Source organism: Girardinichthys multiradiatus, chromosome 11 (genome assembly GCF_021462225.1).
Source record: "Girardinichthys multiradiatus isolate DD_20200921_A chromosome 11, DD_fGirMul_XY1, whole genome shotgun sequence".
NCBI lineage: Eukaryota > Metazoa > Chordata > Actinopteri > Cyprinodontiformes > Goodeidae > Girardinichthys > Girardinichthys multiradiatus.
Window position 1 is genome coordinate 33,524,586 of NC_061804.1, and position 23,207 is coordinate 33,547,792.

Here is a 23,207-nt window from a genome sequence, read left to right on the forward strand (position 1 = left end):
AGTGATGTTATTCTCGCTAGAGATCTTCTGTCTTCCATTTGAAAAAAATTAGTTTTTTTGTGCTTTTCCTTTGGTCTCCAAACTGGACCCAGTTCAAGAACTACAGACCCATTTTAAAACCCTGAAGACAACATAAAGGTCAAAACTGCAAAAAATAAAATGTTGAATTTGGGGCTGTTGTGAACAATTATTTTAGTAATCGAGTATTCTGTCAATTGTTCTGACGATTAATTGAATAACAAGATATATGTGAAAGAGAAAATGCAAAAAATGCAGAGACAGGCTGTTAGACTGTATAACCATCACTGTTCCCAACAAACACAATAAGCTGTTTACCTTCCTGTTATTCTTTGCACAGTTTTCCACATTTTTGTAAATACTCAAATTGGAAAATTATACAAAATGCACAATTTGGAAACTTTTTACATTATCTTTTATCATTATCTGCGTCGGATATTTTTTACAATTGAATAGATTTTCTTAGGTTGTGTACTTCATACCGTGCATTCTCAATTTTATTTTTATTATTATTGCTTATATATGTGTTTATTCTTGTGTTCCATTTGCTTTGCCAAAAAACACTCCTTTTGTGACGTAAAACTCTGCTCCTCAACCTTAACATACCAATCCCCACTGTGTTGGTAGCGTCATGCTGTGGGGGTGCTTTTCTTTAGCAGGGACAAGCAAGCTGGTCAGAGGTTATGGGAAGATGGATTAAGCTTAAAGCAGTGCCCTCCATGGAAAAAAAAAACTGTCAGATGTAGCAAGAAGCTTGAGACTAGGTTGAAGGTTCACCTTCCTCCAGAACAACAACACTAAACGTACAGCCAGAACTACAAAGGAGTGGATTAGGTCAAATATTCATGTGTTGGAATGGCTCAGTCAAAGTCCATGCTTGAATTTTATGTAAAATCTCTGGCAAGACATAGAAACTAATGTTCACATGCACTCTCCATCCACTCTGACAGAACTTGAGCCATTTGACAAAGAATGAAATGAGCAGAAATTGTTCTCCAGATTTGTAAAGCTGGTAGGTACATACTTCTAAATACTTGCGAGTGTAATTTTAGTGAATGGTGCTTCTAAAAAGAGTTGATTAAGGAGGGGTGAATACATTTTTAAACCACACACTTTTGTTTGTGAAAAAAAATCTTCCTCTTCACTACTGTCTGCTGATCTATCACATAAAAACCCACTAAAACATGCTGTCGTTGGTGGTTGTAATGTGACAAAATGTAAACATGAGAACCAACAGAAAACCTACCATTTAGATTTTCACACTCTCCGTCCCGTAGACGTTGTAGCCTTCACGGTACGTGGCAAAATTCTGGGCGTTTGCTGGAGGGGCCGGCTTAAAGTTTTGGGCATTCTTTGCCAGCTTCAGTCTTTTGGTTTCTTGCCGTGACTTATAGCAGAACTCTATCAAAGCTACGGTCATAGCAAGGCCCAGCCCTCCAACCAGAATATAGAAGACCCCTGCCACGTTGCTCAGGCTCAATGCACTTGTCTTGTCCTGGGGGAGGTACAGACCACCATTAAGGGGTTTTAAACAGACACTAAGGGGCTTCATCCATTTACACTACACAAGCACAAAACCTACATGTACACTGCTACTTTATCACTAACAATTACTTTGAGGAGGTTGTTAACTCTGTGATTAAACGTCCTGAAGTATAACTGGTTAATCTGACTAAAAACAGTAAATGTATGTACCTCCTCCTCTTAATCAATCTGTACTCTAAAGCCCTGAAAAGGTGAATGTAGAGAGACTTGCCAACTATCCTGCTTTATGGTCTCTTTACGAGGCCACACATAGAGGAAGGCGGTCGTGGTCGTACAGGTCTACAGATTAACTTCAATTTACTACCATAGCTGCTGAACTCAACCTTGACAACACTGCATCTGTGCAATTGGAGTAGCAAGCTGTAAAAAAGGGAACTGAACCATTTTGCTGCTATTAAAAGCCAAACAGTAATATTGAAATACATTCCTGCAAGGTTTACCAATTGCATTAAAACCCACACGTCCAAAACCACTTGAATCTGCTCTGAAATCAAGTCAGTCTCAAGTCAGATTTCTTGTACGCCACTTAGTTTTTTATGATAATTGAAAATGCATAAAAAAATTGTGTTACTCTGACACTCCGTCATATTATGACCAATAAATACCATCTCACAGCTTACTTGTTATTTAAGGGTCACCTTGGATTTGTCAGGGCAACAATGTCTGTGTGTGTGTTCAAAAAGGTTTGGCGGCTGCAAAAAATGCTAAAAAAGACAGAATTTATCTTTTCAAATAATAAAACCATAATAGTTGTTCAAAATTGTTTTAAAGATGATATTAAGTCATTCTAGCAACATGAGAGATGAAAGGAAAGGAGGAGGTGGCGAGGATTTCACGTGTTGAACCCATTGAAGGAGAAATGTTTATACTAAGTGGGAGTGGTTTAGGTGTTTTTATTCCCAAAATCAAATTATTTTATTATATCACTAAATAAGAAGAGTTCAAAAATCAAGATTGGCTGGAATAACCCTAATCTTTAACAACTAACTGCAATGGCTGTTGTACACACAGACATTCTGATTTCAGAAACACATGCAGAAGTCTCTTATTTTTCAGAACTGTATGATTGGCTCAATTTAACTGAACTGTATTAAAATTAGGATTAAAATGGATTGTATGTAAATGGATCTGAATTTGACTATACGCTTGTATGTTACTGAAATAAACTGGATTGATATTAACAGAATTTGGACAGTTCTAGATTTTATGACTATCTAAGTTGAACCTGATTTGTAAAATGCCTCGAAATGACTGTGGTGAATTGGTTCTGTAAAAATAAACTGATGTGAACTGAATATTTTGCTGCCAGATTCTGAAAATTGTGACCAGTGCCCTGCTGCATGCTTTCTTGTTTGTTAGATAATTAGCAAAGCAGGCAGGACTTTCCTGTTTCATTTACTGTTTTACCTCTGATCTTTGAAACATAAAGTACCCTAGTGTTATAAATCTATAACAGACTATAGCTAAAGTCACTGTTTAGGGAAAGGGAAAACATTTGCCATTGAACAATTTTTTGCTACATCCACAAATGTGACAATACACGAGACCAACAACACAAGGACCAAAAACAAAAACTAGGAATTCTACCAATATTCCTGGACATCTTTAGGGTGACATTATGAAGGGCACCCTAATGCGAGAAACTATCCAGTGGAATAAACAAAAATGGCTCCAAAGCAGCAAAACCTGGGAACTAACCTGGCTTGCCTGAAGTATTCTATAATTAAGGAGGCTCCAGACAGATAAATACTTTTCTTTGTGGTAATTGTGTGCCCCATTTCTAATGCTGCCCTGGGCAACTATCTATGTGGCCCAAATCTAAACCGTCACTGGGTCAAAGTGTTAAACATTACTTGTCCCTCCCTTTATGAAACATGTTGCTAACACTAAAAGAACAGAAGTTAATTCATGTTATTTGTTAAATATAGGGTTTGAATTATCTGAATATGTTTAATAACACTCTCTACAGCATCCCAAGTTTTTCTTTTCTTTTTGGCAAAGGGTTCAACAATAACTTCACATACAAATGAATAAGACCAACTGTAAACTAAATTTCAATACAGGTTTGGATGAAAAATAGCAGTATAATGGTTTCAGTTCTGTAGTTAAACGTTTGAGAATTTAATGGAGTGATACAAACTGTGTAATCATGCTGCAGTTTTATGTGACTGCACAGAGAGGTAATGACATGGAGTTAAAGTAATGCATTAGTGCTCTGTGGTGTAAATAACCTAAACTGCAGTGTGTGGAGGTAATCTAATCTCCATGACTGTGTTTCATGCCAACATGTCTGGAGGAATGTATGCTCTACATGTCTGCATATGAACAGTGAAGATAAAATGCATTGTTTTCCATCAGTATAAAAAGACCTGCAGCGACTGACCTTACTTCCAGAGTCCTTGGTTCCACATTCACCCTTATCGTACCACCATTTGTTTTTCAGCTTGTCTAAGATGCCTTGTTCACTGAGTTTCAATACTGCAAGGTTTACAGGAGTTCTTCACGTGGGAAATAACATAAATAACATTGTAATATGTTATTTTATGTTATTCAACTTTTTAAACTACGTTAAACTGTACAAAGCGATAGAGTAGGGTCCTGGCCAACATTTCACAGATAGCAAGCAGCACTACATTGTATAGCAATATAAAACTTTCACCATCCATGGCTAACCTAGCATGCCAGACCCCACCTGTATCGCTTTGAGTAATCGGCACACACTGATCACAAGAACAGAAGAGATCAAACTGTGCAGAATATAGCAGCTGCTGCATAGCTTCCAAAGAATGAAGGGAAACGGAGGCAATGATTGCTGAAGGCACTTATTCTGGCTTTTCGTTAGCCTTTTTTTGATGTTTGGTAAAGTGGATCTAACAGGAACCCTTTCCTGACTAACAGACAATCACAGCAGTCCAATAATTACATCAACAGTGATCGAAATTAATGTCTCATAGAGTCGCCCATTTAAAGGAAGAGCAACCCCAAAGCAGTTTTAAAAATTTTGTTTAGTTTGCTTTTCTGATCGACTTGTCTGTTGCGCCGCAGTCATGCACAACAGACGGATGAGATCATGAAAATTAGCTTTTATCTGAGGGCAGAGTCAGATGGTATTTGAAGGGGCTTGTTCGGCAAAACATTATGCTAAGATTTCAAACTGCTCGATTTCCAGGCCTTTTTGCATTTCAGAAAAGGTTTCACTGATTATAATCAAATATATTGTATTCACCACTGGGCTTCTTGTGTCAAAGAGATATCCTGTTTTCTAATGGAAATGAAAGGGAAAGGGGAAGGTGGCATTTCGTCCTGGTTTCCAGTCAGAGAAGAGAAAAGTAAATTCATGATTATTTTGTTATTTACATCAGCAGACATAATTTTGAGTGAAAGCTGAGGTATTAGTTTCATAGCTTTTCATTGGTTTTACAAAGTACCTTATAATAAAGGTTTATAGGCATTATTTAATTTAATTAGTTATCTGAATCCAGAAAGTTTTATCTAAGACCTGTACGTACAGCGGTGTGTGATTGAAGACATTTTGAATTATGTTTCATTAAAAGGTACTAAAACGGGTTCCTAGGAAGTTTTGAAAAGTCTGGAAAAATATGGAAAAAGAAAATTGAGTATAAAAAATGTTTGAGCTTTGAGACTTTTTAACCCTACAATGGTATCAAATGGCTAGCTGGATGCACTAAAACAAAAAGTGGGAGTTATATTATGCTGTTGTCATATTCTGATAATTGTGCACAGATATTACAAAGTTATTATATTTATGTGCTATGATTGACAAACAAAATCACAAGCATAGACAAATGTAATTCATAATAAAATGTTTTGGGACCATCTGGCCAGGATGGCCTGTTGACTGCAGGGGTGGCCTTTGCCTCCTAATTTATTATAGAGCAACATTTATTTTTATCTGATAATAACTCTGTGTGTGGGTCACAATAAAAATAATTTTGCTGTGGATCAGCATACATTAAATGATGACAAAACTAAATATCAGTTTAAATTATTTTAGTCTTCCAAAGTTGCACCAAAGGACCTTTCACACCAACAAAAGGTGACTGTAATGATGTAAATACAGTATTCTCACTGCTAAGTGCTTATGTTTATTAAACCTGACTACAAGCATGCGTTGTGCTCTGTTTTTAAACACAAATTAATGAAATAATAAAAATATATCATGTACCCTGTTATAGTTGTTATACTTGTGACATTGATGGTGCCAGATACTTGAAATGAAGAAAAAAAAAAAATAGCTACAATGTTTTTAGAGTTTTCCTTGAGTTGTCTCAGCCTTTATGATGTCTAACATCTTAGCTGACTTTAACAACTCCAGGTCAATACTCTTCATCAATTCGTACCCTGCTCTTGCCATCCCGTCCCAACCTCTCTCCATAAACAAACTATTTTCTACATACATACTTGACCACTAAATATAAGTTTAGTTCTCTTAGTTCATCCAAGTTCAAAATTACTAAGTATAATTGAATTGAATATTATGTTCTAAGAATGTCATATTACACCATCGACTACATTGGAGCCAGCTGACTTCCATACAAATAACAGACTGGGAACCCTGATCCAACCAGATACCTCTGAGTGACTTCCTGCTGGTAGGTATCATTTGAAGGACTCACATAATTACATTTTCTAACAGTAGACTATTGGTAGATTATACAAATAAAACATATATAGCTATGAAAAATCAGGTTCCAAAGTTGGTATAAAAAAACCCCAATAATAAATTGTAAGAACTGATTCAAAATGGGCACAAAGTGTCCTGAGGCAGACGGCTTCTTTTTGTACCTGAAGAAGCTCGGTACAAAATGGACCCAATCTACAGAATCTTGGCCTGTCACATGTTTTGAAACATCTGTCTTGTTTTATAGGCCAGTGAGGAGGTAAATATACGTTATATAAAACTGAAAGACATGCAACAATCTTCCAGTTATCAGGCTTTAAACGTACCACCAGGTAGTGACCATGGACTTCTAATAGTCTTTCCAATACAGCCAGTAAAATAGCTCCTTATACCCTTGCTCATCTGAGAAAAAAGGAAAATTAAGTGAATGCAAATAATTTTGTTCATTTGTTGTTGACAAAAATGTTCTGAACTGATTATTGAAGCATAAACTATTTCACATAATGTGTTGTAAGCTTGTCTGGTTGGAATTTCATCAAGGTAAGATGTTAGCTTATGCTACACAAAAATAAAGCCCCGAGGTTATTTTTTTAACCCAAATGTTTTAGCTTTAAACTGAGGGCATTGATTTTAACTTTTAGGATAGAAGTTGGATCGTTCAATGTTTCACAGTTTTTTGGGGTGGAAAATTGTGACCATTTATTGGTTTAAAGACAAGATTTGAAGGAGTCTCCTCCTTCATAGACCGCCATTTTGAACTATACAACAGCCGGATCAGAGGTCACTGAACTTCTTCAAATTAATGAAATGAGAAAAGATGGCAAAATAGCAGAATATAATAATGTGGATCAGCGCATTATGATAATGGTCCTTACTACCAGAGATTGAAATGTTTCAATAACAATAACATTCACATTTCAGCTGCTACTATTTAAAACAAGCTTGTGCTACCTATACCAAATATTGATTCTCTAGTAATCCAGGTTAGGGTATATAATCTTTTTTAACTCACTCTTTGCCATCCCAAACATTGGACATTAGTTCCTTTAACCTATTTTGTGGGCTGAAAACCTGATCCGACTTACTGGATCAGTCCATATTTGACTGAACCAGGTTAGCAAATGACCCAAATAGAGATTTAAAGTCCAGTTCTAAGGAGTGTATTTAAAAGGTTTTAGGAGAGCAAAAAAGAAAACATCTCTGCAGCTCTGGTTCTGTGGAATGAGATATTCAGGAAGATTTATTTTAATGTCAGTAACTATCATTTTTGTAAGGAAAACTCAAGGGGATTCTAAGAAAGACATGCTGCAGTTGAAAAAAAAAACTTAATGGTGGCAAGTGCAAGGAAAAATAACTCCGCTTGCAGGATGGAGATTTTATGCTTATTCCTGTCAGCTATTTACTTTTTGGTGCATATATGTCAGCTGTTCTTTCAATATTACCCTCTTATTCCCTCATTGTTGAATTTATGACATTCCTATTTCATGTTTTTGTTAATATTTTCAAACTGTTTAAGTCTTGACCGTCTGCTATCTTAATGTGTACCTTCCATAAAATATATCTCTCAGTTGCAATAATTAATTTAGATTAAGCTAATCTTAGGTGCAATAATCTTAAAATGCAACTTTAGATTTTGCACCCACCTGACCAATTTGAATGCATTCAAAACTCTTAGGAAAAATTCAAGTAATTATAATTTCTTTCTAATAATTTTGAAGTTTAAAATCTTACTTTACTGACGTGTCTGTCAACAGATTCCATGTTAACCCAATAAATATAATTCGGATCCTGCTAAAGTAGAAAATATGACACCTGTGCAAGATATTGTGATGCAAGAAGACGGCCGATGCCCTTTAAGTTACAGTTTTTATGTGGATGAGTTCTTTGGGAGGGTCAAATTGTGATTTTACCTTTCAGTCTGTCTGCAAAACAAGAATGCAGGAAGGGGAGAACAGAGTCTGAAAACACTCAGAATCACTCACACAAGCACAAAACAGCTGATGCAAACAAAACAGTGACTCAAAAATCACAAACTGTGAGGAAATATGAGCAAACAGGGGAGTACATATTTCATAATCATCTAGCTTCAATGAATGAAGTAAACAGGAAGAGATATGTGATTTAAAATGTTCCATCTAGAATAACTTTTTTTTCCACATAGGACAGATTCATAGTTTTTGTGTTTGCTTTGCTTTCAGTATTAGAATGTTTTTCTGAGTGGTTGTTACATACAATATATTTCAATTTTCCTTCTAAACAACACATTTACTTTTCTGAAAGTGAAATAAGGACAAAGAAATGTGGCAGTCAGCTTTGTTGTTGCTTGTCTGATTATCTCGTCTCCAGGCCAAAAAGCACTGAGCCAAGCAAGAGGAGGAGGCTTCTTTGTGTCATTCTCTAGTAGCTACCATACCCTGCTCACTCAGGAATGGATATCAACAGAAAATAACAGCAAAGTCACCCTGCTCTCTTCTTTGACGGTACTGCTGTCATGATGCAAGCTGGAGAGCTGACATAAACTTAGAGTTACCACAATATGATGTCTAAAACAGTAGGTCAGGGGTTTTATGTCTTTATCAGGGTCAAAATGGCACGGACACGGATGTAGAAAAGGATCTGAGGTGGTCTGCAGGGCTGAGCTGATGCTTGCAGCATGAAAATGAAAGACTTCACAAAAATAGAAGTTCATCCTTAAATGTGAGACAATGTAACTTTTGCAAAGAGAATACCGACTCTGAATTATTATGGTTGTTAGTTCATTTAGACCTTTATTGGTGCATCTCAATTAGTTATAATCAAAAAGTTAACAAATTTCAGTTATTCAACTGATAAATTGAAAGTCATTTAAGTTTATTACACACAGAGGGATATATTTCAGGATATGTTTCCGTTAATCTTAATGACTAAAAAAACCCCAAAATTCAGTTTCTCAGAATATTAGAATAATACATAACAGCAATAAAAGATTATTTTAATACAGAAATGTCAGCCTACTAAAAAGTGCGTACAAGTACTATACTGTATATGCACTCAATACTTGATCTGGGCTTCTTTTGCATGGATTTAAGGATCAGTGTGGCGTGACATGGAGGTGATTAGTCTGTGGCTCTGCTGAGGTGTTAATGTTGATGGTGTCTCTCATCTTCCTCTTGGCAATACCTCATAGATTTGCTATGAGGTTCAGGTCAGGCAAGGTTGTTGGGTAATCATGCCCAGTGATACCATGGTCACTAAAGAAGGTTTTGCTACTTTTGGCAGTGTGGGCAGGTACCAAATCCTGCTTGAAAATGAAATGAGCATCTCCATAAACTTGTCAGTAGGGAAGCATGCAGTGCCGGCAATTTGTGCTGACTTTGGACTTGATAAAACACAGTGGACCAACACCAGCAGATGGCATGGTTCCCTAAATCATCACTGACTGGGGAAACCTCACACTGGGCTTGGATTCTGTGCCTCTCCATTAGTCCTTCAGAATCACAAACCATGATTTCGAAATATACTTTCATCTAAACACACTGAGACACAATCCAGTCCTTTTAGCCGGGGTAAGATGCTGCTAATATGTCTCTGGTTCAAATGTAGCATTTTTTAGCTTAGATTTTTGTGGCACTAATGGCCTTTACTTTACTGGAAAAAGCAGAGATAAGGCAAGAAGATGTGTGGAAAAAGTCCCAAGATCAGAAATCGAGCGATTGCATTGAGGACTATTGACCATAGAGTAAGGCTCTGACTCCAACCACAGTCCACAACTTGAAAATCACTCCTACACGCTTGACTGGGTGTTGATTCACAATCCTCTAAGGGCTTGTGCAGCTTTGTCTGCCTCACTTTTTTGTCCACTCAACTTTCAATTATTATGCTTGGACAAAGCACCATGTGAGCCCCGAGCTTCTTTAGCAGTGACCTTCTGTGTCTTACCCTCCTTGTGTAGGGTGCCAATGAGTTTCTGCTATACAACCGTTAGGCCTTCCTCATGATTGTGACAGGCTTAATGTAATATTTTTGTCATAAAGATCCTTATTTTATCAGTCTTATGTAATATTCAAATTTTCTGAGAAACTCAAATTTGGGTTTTTATTAGCTGTAAGCCCTAATCATCAAAATTAATGGAAATAAATGCTTGAAATATTTCACTCCATCTGTAATAAATCTAACTTAAATGGTGCTTTTACTTTTTAAGTTGAATTTGAAATAAATTAACTTTTCAATGATACTATAATTCATCAAGATGTACCTTTATCACAAAAAGAGACAATTGGAAAAAGAACCATGATGTGTCATTTTTGCCTATTTGCCTCCTATGGCTGGATAGGATTAGTTAGCAAAGGTTGCATAGTCTCACACTGCTATTCGTTACTCCGGTTTAATAATATTTAGAGACAGTATCATACAATATGAGATTCAAATCAAACCCCTTTGTACCCTACTGTAGTTCTTTACTACAGCAGGTTTTACCAGGCGAGGGCGGCCATGGAAAGACTTTTACCGGTCTTAGACCAAGCAAAAGGTAAGAAGGTGTTAGAGAAAATCTAAATAAAGACAAAAATAAAATTTGGCCCGTTAGTTGTCACTCTGTCATTAGAATTCTCACGTTTGCCTGAGATGCTTAGTCCCCTCAAGACAACGCTGTTTCCCGTGCCTGCCCTAACTCTGAGGCGGCAGATCGGAGAGTTGATTTCTACTGGTATTCAACATGTAGAGACATATAGAAACTTTTTCATTGGCTTGTAGATATGAAAAACAGCGGAAATGGATGCGTCTGCCTTTCATAACCACAGGTCAAGCTGCTACTCAGTCACAAACACTCAGTCACATAATTTATTTTCTCCTCCATTAGCCATGTAAAGGGTTCCCACTTGATCACAGATGTAGATTAAAAGATGATTTAACCATCCTTTTTGGGTTGTTGTTAAATCAGTTACATGTCAGCGGGCTCCTGGCCCCTGATTCTGCAGTCAGTGACGACAGCCATGCCGATTACTCTGTTCTAGGATACCCGATTTTGGTGACATCGAGGCTGACCTTAGAGTCACCTCCCCCGCTGCCGCACTCTCCCTTGTCGTACCACCATTTGTTTTTCAATTTGTCCAAGAGGCCTTGCTCATTCAGTTTTAACACTGCCAGGTTAACAGCATTTCTTGAAACGATAAAACATAGCTTGTAAGAAAATGAACAGGTCCGTGAGAAATCTAATATGAAATAATTAGTAGGAAATAGTGATCAATATCAATGGTTCATAAGGGTAGCACGGGAGGGACAAATTGGTAGAGTTCCACAGGAGTGGAGGGATAAAAAGCAGTTTTACAGCAAAAGGAAATGTTAAATATTAGAGAGGTGGCATGGAGGGTTACATTGCTTGTACGTAACTGAAGTGTGCGGGATGGGGACATTCTGTCATTGTAGAAGTAAATATTAAAAAAACATCTAGCATGCAGCTCAACATTCATCACAAGTGACAGACCAGCATGTAAACTAGCAAAATGATTCAAGAAAACAAATAAGAGTTAAAGGTAATGCAAAAGGAACACCACAGACAACGAAGAGGAGGAGAGCTTGAAGGAAAAACTGAAAGAAAAATCAAGGGGAGGTGGAGGTGCACACTGGTGGACACACAGAAAGGGAGTAATTTACCATAACGTTCAGAAAAAATAAAAACACATTCAAAGCAGAAACATAAGACAATAATGTGCTGATTCAATTCAGATAACCCACAATACTGTTCACCTAGAGATGCACTTGGAAACAAAATATAAGAATTAAGGAGTGAGGAAGAAGAGTATGAGAAAAGGAAACATCAGGGTAGGTGGAATACTATAACAACATGGACGATATTGTTATATTATCCCACCCACCTTAATGCTGAGCCTTTAGGTGTGGCCACGCCATAGCCCTTGGAGTCGAGGTTGCCGCCCACTTTCATGGTGTCACACGGCTTCCGCTGCTCTATGTACTCGTTCATGGTGGATTCGAGCAGAAAGGCAAACTTGCCCTTCGACTTTCGTACTCGGGAGACCCCATCTGGTGTCGTCTTGACAAACACTGAGGGTTCGGCCGATTTCATGTATGACCACATTTTCTCATAAACGGCTATTTTGGAGCGCTGCATTCAAGGGACGAAGGAGAGAAGACAAAGAAAGTTTAGTTGTGCATATTAACAGGCATGGAAACTGTCACACATTGCTGCTGGGTCAGGTACAATTACTGTCCAATTCAAAGTCACACCACAGAAATAATATACCTTTGCAGTCAGGTTAGTTTTAAATCAAATTGAAAGGACAATTACCCCCAGTTCTGTTCAATTTAACATCATACAGTACCATAACAGCAGCTATGTTCGTAAGACATTTTATTATTAATGCCGTAGATTGGTAGCAGCATTGTGAAGCCCAAATTGCTAAGTGGATCTGCTGAGCAGAATTAGTGATGTTCGTTTGAGTGATAAGGCTTAAGCTGCATGGTAGCATTGTTGCCTTGCAGCAGGAGGGTCCAGGGTTCAAATGCCCGTCTGGGGTCTTTCTGCATGTAATTTACATGTTTTCCTTGTGAAGGTGTAGGTCCTCTTGGGGTACTCTGGTTTCCTCCCACAGTCCGAAAATATGCGTGTTAAAGTAATTGGTTAGTCTAAAATGCCCTTAGGAGTGAGTGTGTGCCTGTGTGGGATGGATGGAGGCTATGAAACACATGCTTTTGCAGATGTATGTGAGTCTATCTATTCTATGGAATATTGAGAGCTTTTGTAAAAAAGGCTTAAGGTTACACTGGGGTTTTATCATCAAAATAGGACCTGTCTTAAGTTATTAGAAAGGAAAAAAACTTTTGGCAAAATGTTTTATGTTCTTGATTTGGGTGAATTATTTACATTCATTTAGCTTCTAAGATCCTTAACAGTAGATTCTAAATATCACTACTTTTTGTTTTATAACAAATGTTTTTATTTTTCTGTTTTTTTCGCCTTAATTAAGCCTAAGAAGAAAGACAACAACATGACAAGAATTACACTGGGTCAACTCCACACTTATTTGAGTACATTCTTTGTCTTGTGATCCCTGAGATGACTTCTCTTTAGACTACCAACATATTTTTCTAAATTTTTGCACCTGAGTAATGACATAAAATTCAGTATATACTAACCTCATATAAATACTGGTGGTTTTAAGCTGCACATTGACTTATATAATACAGCCTCTAACTTGTTTTAGTTGATATACTTTCATGTTAATGTCAGGCTTTTAGATAACCATATGTATATGTAACTTTGTAAGGGTGGCCTTCTTGGCCAGACCTCTTTTTAAAAAGTGATGTTGATATCAAGAACGTACCTAGTTAAATTGAAATTAAATAAAAACTTGGTTACTTTAAAGCTTTAATCTTTTTTGTTCATTTCAGTTTTGGTCTTTCTGTATCAGCTCTATGACGGATTGGTGACCTGTCCAGGACTTTAATCATTGTCAGGTTGGGTGGATTTCAGACACTGATGGCAGTCTGCAGCACAACAAAGTTTGTGATCTTGACTGATACAACCTCTAGTCAAGGCCATTTTAAAACGGTTCATAGGACTTCATTGACATACATACGTACATACTAAAATTCTGTTACTACTGATAGAGTCTGGTTTACAGTTCCAGGTACTATTGCATATATTTATGAGAATATGTTATAACTTGACCACTGAACATTTGCTGTAAATGTTTATAGAGTTATAACAGTGTAGTAAAAGGCAAATCTTTTACCGAGTGTCCATTACTGTCTCACCCAGTCCAAGGTCTAGGGAGTCTACATGTTTGCTGCAGGACATGAAATGAACCTTGAATGTGTCTCCATAAACAGGTGGACACAAAAAGAAACAAACAACCACAGACACTCATAATCATGGCTATACATGGAAATTTAGTATTAGTAGTTAGGTGTGTAGATGGTTCTGGACTGTGGGAGACAGAAACGTGAGAAATCTGGGAGACAATTTTCATAAACTGCACACACAAATGTTTGAGTGGAGGCAACACACTGCTGCTAAGTTTGATAAAAATGCTGACTGATTCCTTATTGGAGCCTTTGGATATATGAAAAACAATTTCAGGAGGTTTTCTTTTGTTTTGGTACTGTATGAGTGATTTATTTTCTAAAATAAATTTCAGACGCAAAATAGGAGGGTTTAATGGTAAAAATGTAGAAATTAAATTTATTACAAAGAAACAAAAAAATCCCACTGAAACTGCAAAGAAGTAAAAATCTAACCTGATCCAATGAATTATTAATATGCCTTCTAAGACCTCCAACTGTTTCCGATTAACAGTACGAATGTAATCTGTTTGATCCATGTACAGTAGTCACGTTTCTGAGGAACTGACTCCAGGTTGTAGTCCTCCTCTTAGCACACACACTCGTGTATAATCAGCATTTTTATTTACCTCTCAGCAATAAATAAATCCCTCTGCATAATTCTGAAAGTCCTTACTATTAATTACAAGCAGCTCTAAATCAAAGTGAAAACAAGTGCTGCTGGTCTTCATGACCCCACTGAGGGCACAGATATCACAGCAGGTGTTCTGAATCATTAACACACCTGCCATGATATCACAGATCAGGTCGTAGCCAGAAGAGAAACAGGCTTGAACGCTTTAGCATGCATCACCCTGACAGTTATCTCTCTCTTATACATTTGAGTGGATTTACTATTTGAATGCAAAGCACACGGCAGAGATATAGTAGGCTTTTTGCCAGCAGCCTGAAGTTGGACAATCTGGCAGCTCAGCAGAAGTAAACTCCAGACCCTGTTTAGTATCAATATTAATGGGCAGATGAGCCCTCCCCCATCTCAGTTTATGCTCCCGCCAGCAGGTGACAGCTGGTGACACAAGCGTTCCATTTTTATTTTTTTTAAGCCAATTATTTATAACGTTCTTGTCTGAGGAACGTTTTCCATGCGCCTGAGTTTTTAACACAGTGGATTTATATTGTTCTAAAGTGCCTTTTAAAATGCAGCAAAGGGTCTATTGTTAACATGCTAAATATGCTTATGGATAGTAGATGTTCCATAGAATGTTTTTATGTGCATTTTTATATTGTATAATGGTCATAAGCAAGTTTTGTTCTTAATTTATAGCCTTTCATTTTTTAAAGATCCTGTTGATAATATTTGCTGTATTATGCTACAGTGGGTAACAACAAACTTAAGGGATTGGAAAAACGCTGTGCAACGGAGGCTACCATATTTCCACTGAGGAGCTGATTGTTTTTCTCGTCATTTTTTATCTAACCCTAACAAATAAATATATAGATTATGAGTATATTATAGGTGACTCTTTTTTTTATCAAGTGATATACAGCCACATTCAATAAACTAGAATATAGTTGAAAGGTTAATTTATTTCAGTAAGTCAGTTTACTAAGTTAAAGACATTATATAAATAAATTTACCATTATTCTCCTTATCCCCAGTGGCGGAGCCAGACATTTTTCATAGGGGTGGCCAGACTAAAAACATTGCTCACTGAGGGGTGACCGAAAACTGATCTTAGGTTTCTTTTTGTGATTTTTAGCAGTGGTGGTCACTCTCTCATTACATAGAAGGCTCATAGATAGACATTACCTTCTCCCCCATAACTGATAACTAAAATACACAAAAAGTAGTTCTAAAAGGAGCATGAATTTTGTGTTCATATTTCATGTTAGTATATCATCAATGTGCATAATTTACCTTAATTCAGCTTATAATAATAAAACTGCATAAAACAGCAGTGACACTGTGAAACTGTTCACCGCCTTTATGGAAAACACCTTAAATAAAAAAATAATGGAGTACAGCACTTAGTACAATAATCTTTATCAAAAGGAAAAGGAGGGAAAACGGGTCCCCTCCACTCATGTTAGTTCAGAGGTGGGTTATGAGCTAACAAGCATACACACAACAAATCGCCCTTTTGCAATTACATTTATGTGCAGTGCACATAACAAGTTAGTGACCGTTGTCTCCTTTGTTTTTCTTTTCCAGGAAACCAGCCATTTTTGCTTTTTAATCTTTTATTAAGAGAAACAAGCAAAGTAAATAAAAAGTTGCTGCCTCTGCCTCTGACCTCTTCTGCAGCAGAGCAACGTGAGAGAAAAATTGCACTGTGCTCCACAAAGTCCTTCTGTAGTTGTTGCCGTTACTGATCTTGTGAACATGAATCACTTGATTGTAGTGGCCAAAGATTGGCTTAACGTGGCCATGGCCACCCCCTGCCTCGGCCCCTGCAAATCCCACTAATGATCGAGATGAAATATCACAAAGTGTGACTCAAAAGTTTAAATGGAAGATGACTACATAAAGTGCAGTGCAAAGATTTAAAATATGCATGGCATTTTGTAATCTTATAATCTTAACAATATTTAATTTCCTAACAATCACTTGATTCAGGCCTGTGGGAGGTATTTTGATATAAGAGCATCATCTTGCCTAGTGAAAAAATGTATGAATCTATGCCAAGCGTTAGGCCAAATTTAAACTTCATAGGCTTCTGTTGTTTTCAGTACCAACAGTATTTAGTGTCAAGATCTGCCATTTTGGGTTCTTGTTTGTGTTTTTGTTCTGTGGGGTTTTGTTAGTTTTATTTTCTTAATTATTCCTGAAGTCTTGTGTATCTCAGCAATCATTAGTTTGGGTTTTGTTTACCTTTTCTGTCAGGGTTTTTTTATGTCTTCAGGTTACTTTGTTAGTTCTTATTTTCCAGATTCTTATATTGTTATAGTTTTCTGAGTTTTGTTATTTAGACCCTTCCCCCATGGTTTAGTTTAATAATCAGTTTCACCTGTTCCTCAGCCTCCCTGCTTACCCGGTCCACACCTGATTCTATTCCCACTGATTGGCTGCCTCTCCTTCCTTTGTTCCACACTCACTTCCCTCAGTTTAAAAGCTCATTGTTTTCCATTTCCAGTTGCTGGTTCCTCCCGTTCACTACCCTCTTGTGTTTTCTGCTGGCTTTATGTTTCCTCGTGGGAAAACTCATGTAAGTTTTGGGATCGACTCATGTAAAGCTTTATGAAACCTTTTGATTAAAGAAAGAAGCTTGCTCTCATCATGATACTGACCAGTGCTTGTCTGCATTTTGGTCCTCTACAGCCACAGACCGTGACATTCAGGACTGTTTTCTAAGAGCAGTCGACTTTAACACATTTGACCTCCCCACTCTGACACTGACTGCTTCACCTCAGTGGCCCGGTCAGCTGCCAGCTGGAGCTGCTACAGACGTGCACAGCACAACCCCGATGACACTCAGTACGCTGCTAAAAATGGCCAGCGAGAGGCTGATCGCTGGTCACTGGGGAGCGCGAGAGCACAGCTGTCTACAATAGAGGAGAATATAAAGAGGCTGCATTAAACTGGGTTAATGTGACCTTCTGTGCTTGAATCTTGGCACCAAGAGAGAGATGCGCCCCAGAGGTAACTTAAGGTTAAATCCTCTCATTTTAACATGAGATATGACTGTTATATTTAATTTTTTCAGGATGACAGCACACAATTTGCCTTTATTTTGTTTTTGTTTTTTGCTAACCAGAAGCTCTCATATATTTACTTGCTTGTTTAAAGTGTTTGACAGACAGTAACCATGTCCTGATTTCATCCAGATTTCCGCATGAGTCAGTCCAACATCACTTCTCGCGGGTTAAAGTAAATGAAAACATCCGGGTGAGCTGACAAACTATGGCAGTTCGGTGTTGTGCACGGCAACATAAATAATTCATCAGACATGTAATGGATTGTGGTCTCAGGCTTGTAAGTGAATCATTCCTGACATATGCACAATTTCACTTTGGTGGCGTGTTCACGTAAACACGCCTCACATGACAATAATGGCTCATGACAGGGCCTGGCCACAGTGTGAAAGCAGCAGTTCTTATTCTGGGGTGCATAAAGATAAAGTGCTTGTCAGGAGCAGGATGGTCATCTGTATGGAAAACTTTGAGACTCATCAAGGTGTCAGACTCAAACAACTGCTGAGAAATTTCCACCCAGCAGTCGCTTTAGCAAAGATAAAGCCATTGACAAATATCTCCATTTAATAACTGACTGAGCCACAACATGGGATCTGACAAACTGTTAAAGTCCTCTGGCAAATGCAAGATGTATGTCTATATCTAGTCAACCATTCAGGAAAAAACGGACTTCTCCTGCAGCTTCTAGTTTGTCTGTCAGCAGCTGACAGAGATGAGAGTGATTCATGGCGACGTGTCTGTTTGTCACGCTATCGACCAAAAACAGAGACGACAGCCAAAACAAAGCCTCCACACTATTACTGAAGTTAAATATTTATCAGAAGCAACTAGCTACATGCATGTTAATTAGAAATTATAACTCATTTGCTGTATGAACATGGTCAGTAAAAAACTAATTATTAAAGTAGGAAATTATGGCTTGTTTAGTTGACTGACAAAAAGCATCATTATTTCACTTCATATTCACCAGATGTTTTAAAAATGCTGATCTGTCTACATACGGACATATTTCTCTAACTTTTTCACTGGATAAAGCTGTGAGCTTGTTAACTCCTTACAGACGATCTCTGTTTTAGTTTATTTTGGCAAACTTAACATGTTTCTGATCAGCAAACTAAAAGTTTTTCAAAATACTAAATGCAAAACAGCTTATACTGTTATAATGTGCTGTTAACATCATTTTTTTACATTTGGTGTGACTGCTTTTATTTGTCCTTTTTACTACCCTGTTCTTATTACATAATGGATGTCATATTGATTTTGTTGTCATTACATAAGATTAGGTTCTGCTGTTTGTGATTTGAAATGCCTCAAAAGAAGGACATGTCTCTATAATATTTGCCTTTAATGTTTTAAAAATCCAATGCCACAGTATATGATTTCCATCTATGCTTCAATTTTTTTTGGACATTTTACTGTGGAGTTTTTAACAGTGTCAAAGAGGATAAACACATTACACAGGTACGCATTACATGTAGTCTAAAGAGGATGTAAAAAGTTTAAACCCCACACATGGTAAAGTTACAACGTCAAAGCTTTATAAAGCCCGAGGTTTAAAACTAAAGGGGGTTAATAATAAATCCCCTCTAAAGACCGTGATGAAAAATAAAAGTAACAGTAAAATTACCATGTTATTTCCATTTATTATTGACCCCAAGCAGTATGGCATGTGTGTGTACTAACTCAAACGTCATCCTTGATCAGTACCATGAAAGCACATGAAGCTAAAGCTGCTATCAATCATGAGGCTTTTGATCTACTAAATTCAAAAGCTGTTTAAAAATAGATATTTCCAGTCTGTTGGAAGAACTGACTGACTTTTTCGCTCCTAATAAAGTCACAACATGTTTGTCAATTTTCTCCTCAGGAGGACCTTTATTAAACCGCATCCTGCTAAATAGACCCTTGATTAGAACATTTCCTGACTTCTGCTGCTGCCTGTTGAGCTGCTTTTGGTGAGATGAAACACTAAGAAGCCTCTAAAATATTCAATTTCCAACTGTAGAGAAAGTTCCTACAAACAAACAAGCAAAAGTTGTCTACAGACTAAAACACGTGTCAGTAATGTTCAGTATGTTATTTTTTTATATTCAATTTTTTTTAGGAAGTATTAGACACAAAAACCTTTTTCTATTGTTATGATAAAGAACTTCTGTTTTTATTGACACTTTCCTTGTGATCATTCTTGAGCTTGATACATTTAACCATTAAAAGAACATAAATTCCAGTTAAAGTTCCTTCCTTTGGTCTAGTTGAAATGAATTCACAGTAATGCTAGGAAGTCAGTGCAGGAAGATCTGGCAGCTCCTAGGCTAGTTGCCATGCAGTGACTTGCAAAACTAAATACCAATTCATGCTTTTCACATTTTGTCAGGTTATAACCATGTTACAGACCAACACAACATATAACATCCTTGGGAAGAGGAAAGGAAATGATAAATAGTTTTCTATTTCTTTTTTACATGTAATAATCTGAAAAGAGTATTGTGCATTTGTATTCTTCAGTTACAGATTCTTTGCAAAATTGCCCAAGTCCTGTCACAAATCGATGGGGAGCAGCTGTTAACATTCATTTTCTAGTCTAGTTACAAATTCTGTGCTGGATTTAGGTCTCAACTTTGATAAGGCCATTCTGACACATTAATATGCCTTTATCTAAACTATTCTGCCTATTTGTTTAGAGTTGTTGTCAAGGTGAAAGGTGAACGTCCATCTCAGCCTCAAGTCTTTTGCAGCCTTTAACGAGTTTTCAGGTATATTGCATGCACACATATACATGTAGGCCAAAAGTTACATTTTGGTCTCGTCTGACCAGAGCATCTTCTTCCACATGTTTCCTCTGTCCTCTGCATGGCTTGTGGAAAACTGCAAGCATTACATTTCATAGTTTTCTTTCAACAATGTGTCTGGACATCTGGAGTGTTCCTTGGTCCTCATGACGCTCTTTGTTCAATAATGTTATCTGGCAAACGTTTCCTCAAAGAATAGCTGAATTTATACTGAGATTTAATTACACACATTGCCACATTGTTTCAAAATGTTCTGTTAGAAATTGTTGGTGTCCTACATAAAATTCAAAATCGATCCAAATGGATTGTGGTTGAAATGTGACAAAAAGTGGTATCAATACTTTTGCAAGGCACTTTAAATACCGTTCTCTTGTAGTTTTCAGAACAAAACGTAATCGTCCTAAATCCCCCCCATTCTTCACTTATCTCCACTGCAGTGAAGTAGGCTCAAAGTTGCACCATCTTCTTCACAGTGGTCATAAAAATGGCTTCATTTCATTGTTTCAGAACTTAGCTAAGTTTGGCATTTATATTCATCCTGCTTGAACGCCTTCATTAAAAGCGTTGTCACAGCGATGCTACAAGTAGTCACATCCCTACCAACTCATTTGCTCTCTGAGTGAAGCCACTTTGATGAAAATATAAAACATAATCTCCTTTGGAGATTTTTGCATGCAGGCTTTCATTTTATCACACTTAGACTGGCTGTGTATTGAAACAAAAAGTAATCTCGATCCAGCAGCAGATAATCAAACCTAACAGACAGAAACTCGCTGTATTCCTGCTGTTTGGATCTCAGGAGAGGAAATTGGAAGATGTTTTTTAAAACCTCCCAGTGGATTGATGCAGAGTCTGAAAGCAATGCAAAATGCCCTCCGGATGGCTTGATTTTTGTATTTATCAAATGTTGCAGTCTCCCTCCGAGCAATCACACCAAGAGAACGACAAGGGCTAAAAACAGAAACAGCTTTAAGCTGGACTCTGGATGTGGATTTCTATTTCTAAGGAATATGGCGTCATTTGTGAAAATACACTTTTTTGTGAAAAGAAGACTGCAGATTTGAATCCCATTTCTGAGTTGTTCAAACTTTGAATCAGATGGAACAACCCTGATAAAACTGAGTTTAGCTGTAATGCACTGAGTAGCAGATATTTCAGAAATTTACACATCTACACTGTTCTCTGTGCAGTTTTAAAAAAGGAGCATGATTTTCTAAAGCATGAACTTCAGTATGTGAATCAGGTAATTGTATTTGCAACTATACTGTTATGCAAAAATATTCATGACCCTTCCACTATTCCATTTTTTATCACATTGTTATTTCAAACTTTAATGTAATGTATCAGGATTATGATGAATCAACAAAAAGTAGCGTATAATTATAAAGTTAAAACAAAAGCATAAATGATTTTCAAATAAATTTTGCATATAAAAATTGAAAAAATGTGTGACATGCATTTATATTAGGCCCGCCTTACTCTGACAACCGGATTAAACCCTGTGGAATCAACTGCCTTCAGGAGGTACCTAATTACTAAATACAGTCACCTCGGTGCAATTTAATCTTGGTATAAATGCATCTGTTCTGTGAAGGTCTTAGAAGTTTGTTAGAGAACATTGGTGATGAGCAGATGGATGGTGTTAAATAAAGGGCACTTCAAAAAGAAACCCTGTTAGAGGCTGCCAAAGACTTGAGACTGGGGTGGATCTTAACTGTCCCACAGGTCATCCTCCCTCAACATTCAACATACAGCCAGAGCTACAACGGAACGGTTTCGATCAAAGGATATTCATGTGTTAGAATAGCCCAGTCAAAGCCCAGACCTAAATGTAATTGAGAATCTGTGGTAAGACCTGAAAATTGATGTTCACAGATGTCCTCAATTTGACAAAGCTTGAGCTATTTTGCAAAGTCAAACTGGCATAAATCTCAGTATCTAAAAGACTTGCAGCTGCAAATGCAGAAAAAGGTAGTTGACAAGTGACAAAATGTGAAAAAGATCAACCTGTATGAATACTTTTACAAGGTGCTGTGTGTCTGAGGTGGATTTAACAAGGATATTTGTATTTCAGCAGCACTCCAGAGAAATGTAAAATAGAAATGAGTGTGCATATTAGCTGGGAAGCTAATCAAAGTTTAGTTTATGACTCCACAGATAGGCTCATGAGGGAGCACAATCGTCCCAGATTCATGGCAGAAATAATCTTATTGAAAGGCAAAAAGAAGTTAACTTTAAAGAAACCAAAGTTAATCATGTGAATAAAATGGAATGTGGAGATGTCATTTGCAGGCGTTCTCTCCTAAATCTCATACAGTATAATCATTTAGTTCTGTGGTAATGACAGCGGGACCAAGGTTCAGCTCTGACAAAACATGAGCTCATCTTAACTTTTCATGCCAAAGTAAATCACTGAACAAGACAAATGCATGTTATTTTATTTCAGCTGTTTTCTCCTTTAGTAAAACTTGATTTTATTTGATAAAACCACTTTTTATGATGAACAGAACTAATCAAATAAAACAGTAGCAAAACTTTGTTTGGCTTCTGGACTTTGAAAGTGCTGTATCAAGAAAAAATACCGTTCTAGGCTTTTTTATTGATTATTCTTCGGTCTATTACATAGCAGGTAATACATCAAAACCCAAAGGAAACCTCGAGAGACTCTGAGCTTCTGGCCCGCACCATATTAGACCAGGCTATCTATATACAGTGTGGGGATAAGCAGCTGAGACTCTCAC

At 37.2% G+C, this 23,207-nt stretch overlaps 1 protein-coding gene and 1 long non-coding RNA gene across 8 annotated transcripts in view; one reads left to right on the forward strand and one right to left on the reverse strand.

The window, feature by feature from the left end:
* LOC124876618 overlaps window positions 1–23,201 on the forward strand; it is a 32,254-nt gene extending 9,053 nt beyond the window's left edge. Inside the window, exons 2-3 of the long non-coding RNA XR_007040343.1 lie at window positions 17,119–17,190; window positions 17,304–23,201. This is a non-coding gene — a long non-coding RNA (uncharacterized LOC124876618). The remainder of the gene's footprint in view (window positions 1–17,118; window positions 17,191–17,303) is intronic.
* The window catches only part of LOC124876617 (glutamate receptor 3-like), a 127,666-nt gene that overhangs the window by 2,087 nt on the left and 102,372 nt on the right, over window positions 1–23,207 (reverse strand). For 2 of the 7 annotated variants that reach the window (XM_047379538.1, XM_047379541.1), the window contains 3 exons: window positions 12,058–12,305; window positions 3,947–4,061; window positions 1,265–1,513 (listed from right to left, as the gene is read on the reverse strand). The exons of 1 other annotated variant lie outside the window; for it this stretch is intronic. In XM_047379538.1, the coding sequence (XP_047235494.1) occupies window positions 1,268–1,513; window positions 3,947–4,061; window positions 12,058–12,305 (609 nt within the window). In that variant the 3' untranslated portion in view covers window positions 1,265–1,267. Of the gene's footprint in view, window positions 1–1,264; window positions 1,514–3,946; window positions 4,062–11,227; window positions 11,343–12,057; window positions 12,306–23,207 lie in introns of those variants that run through there. 4 more of the 7 variants (XR_007040342.1, XM_047379539.1, XM_047379542.1 and 1 more) reach the window with 4 other exon arrangements.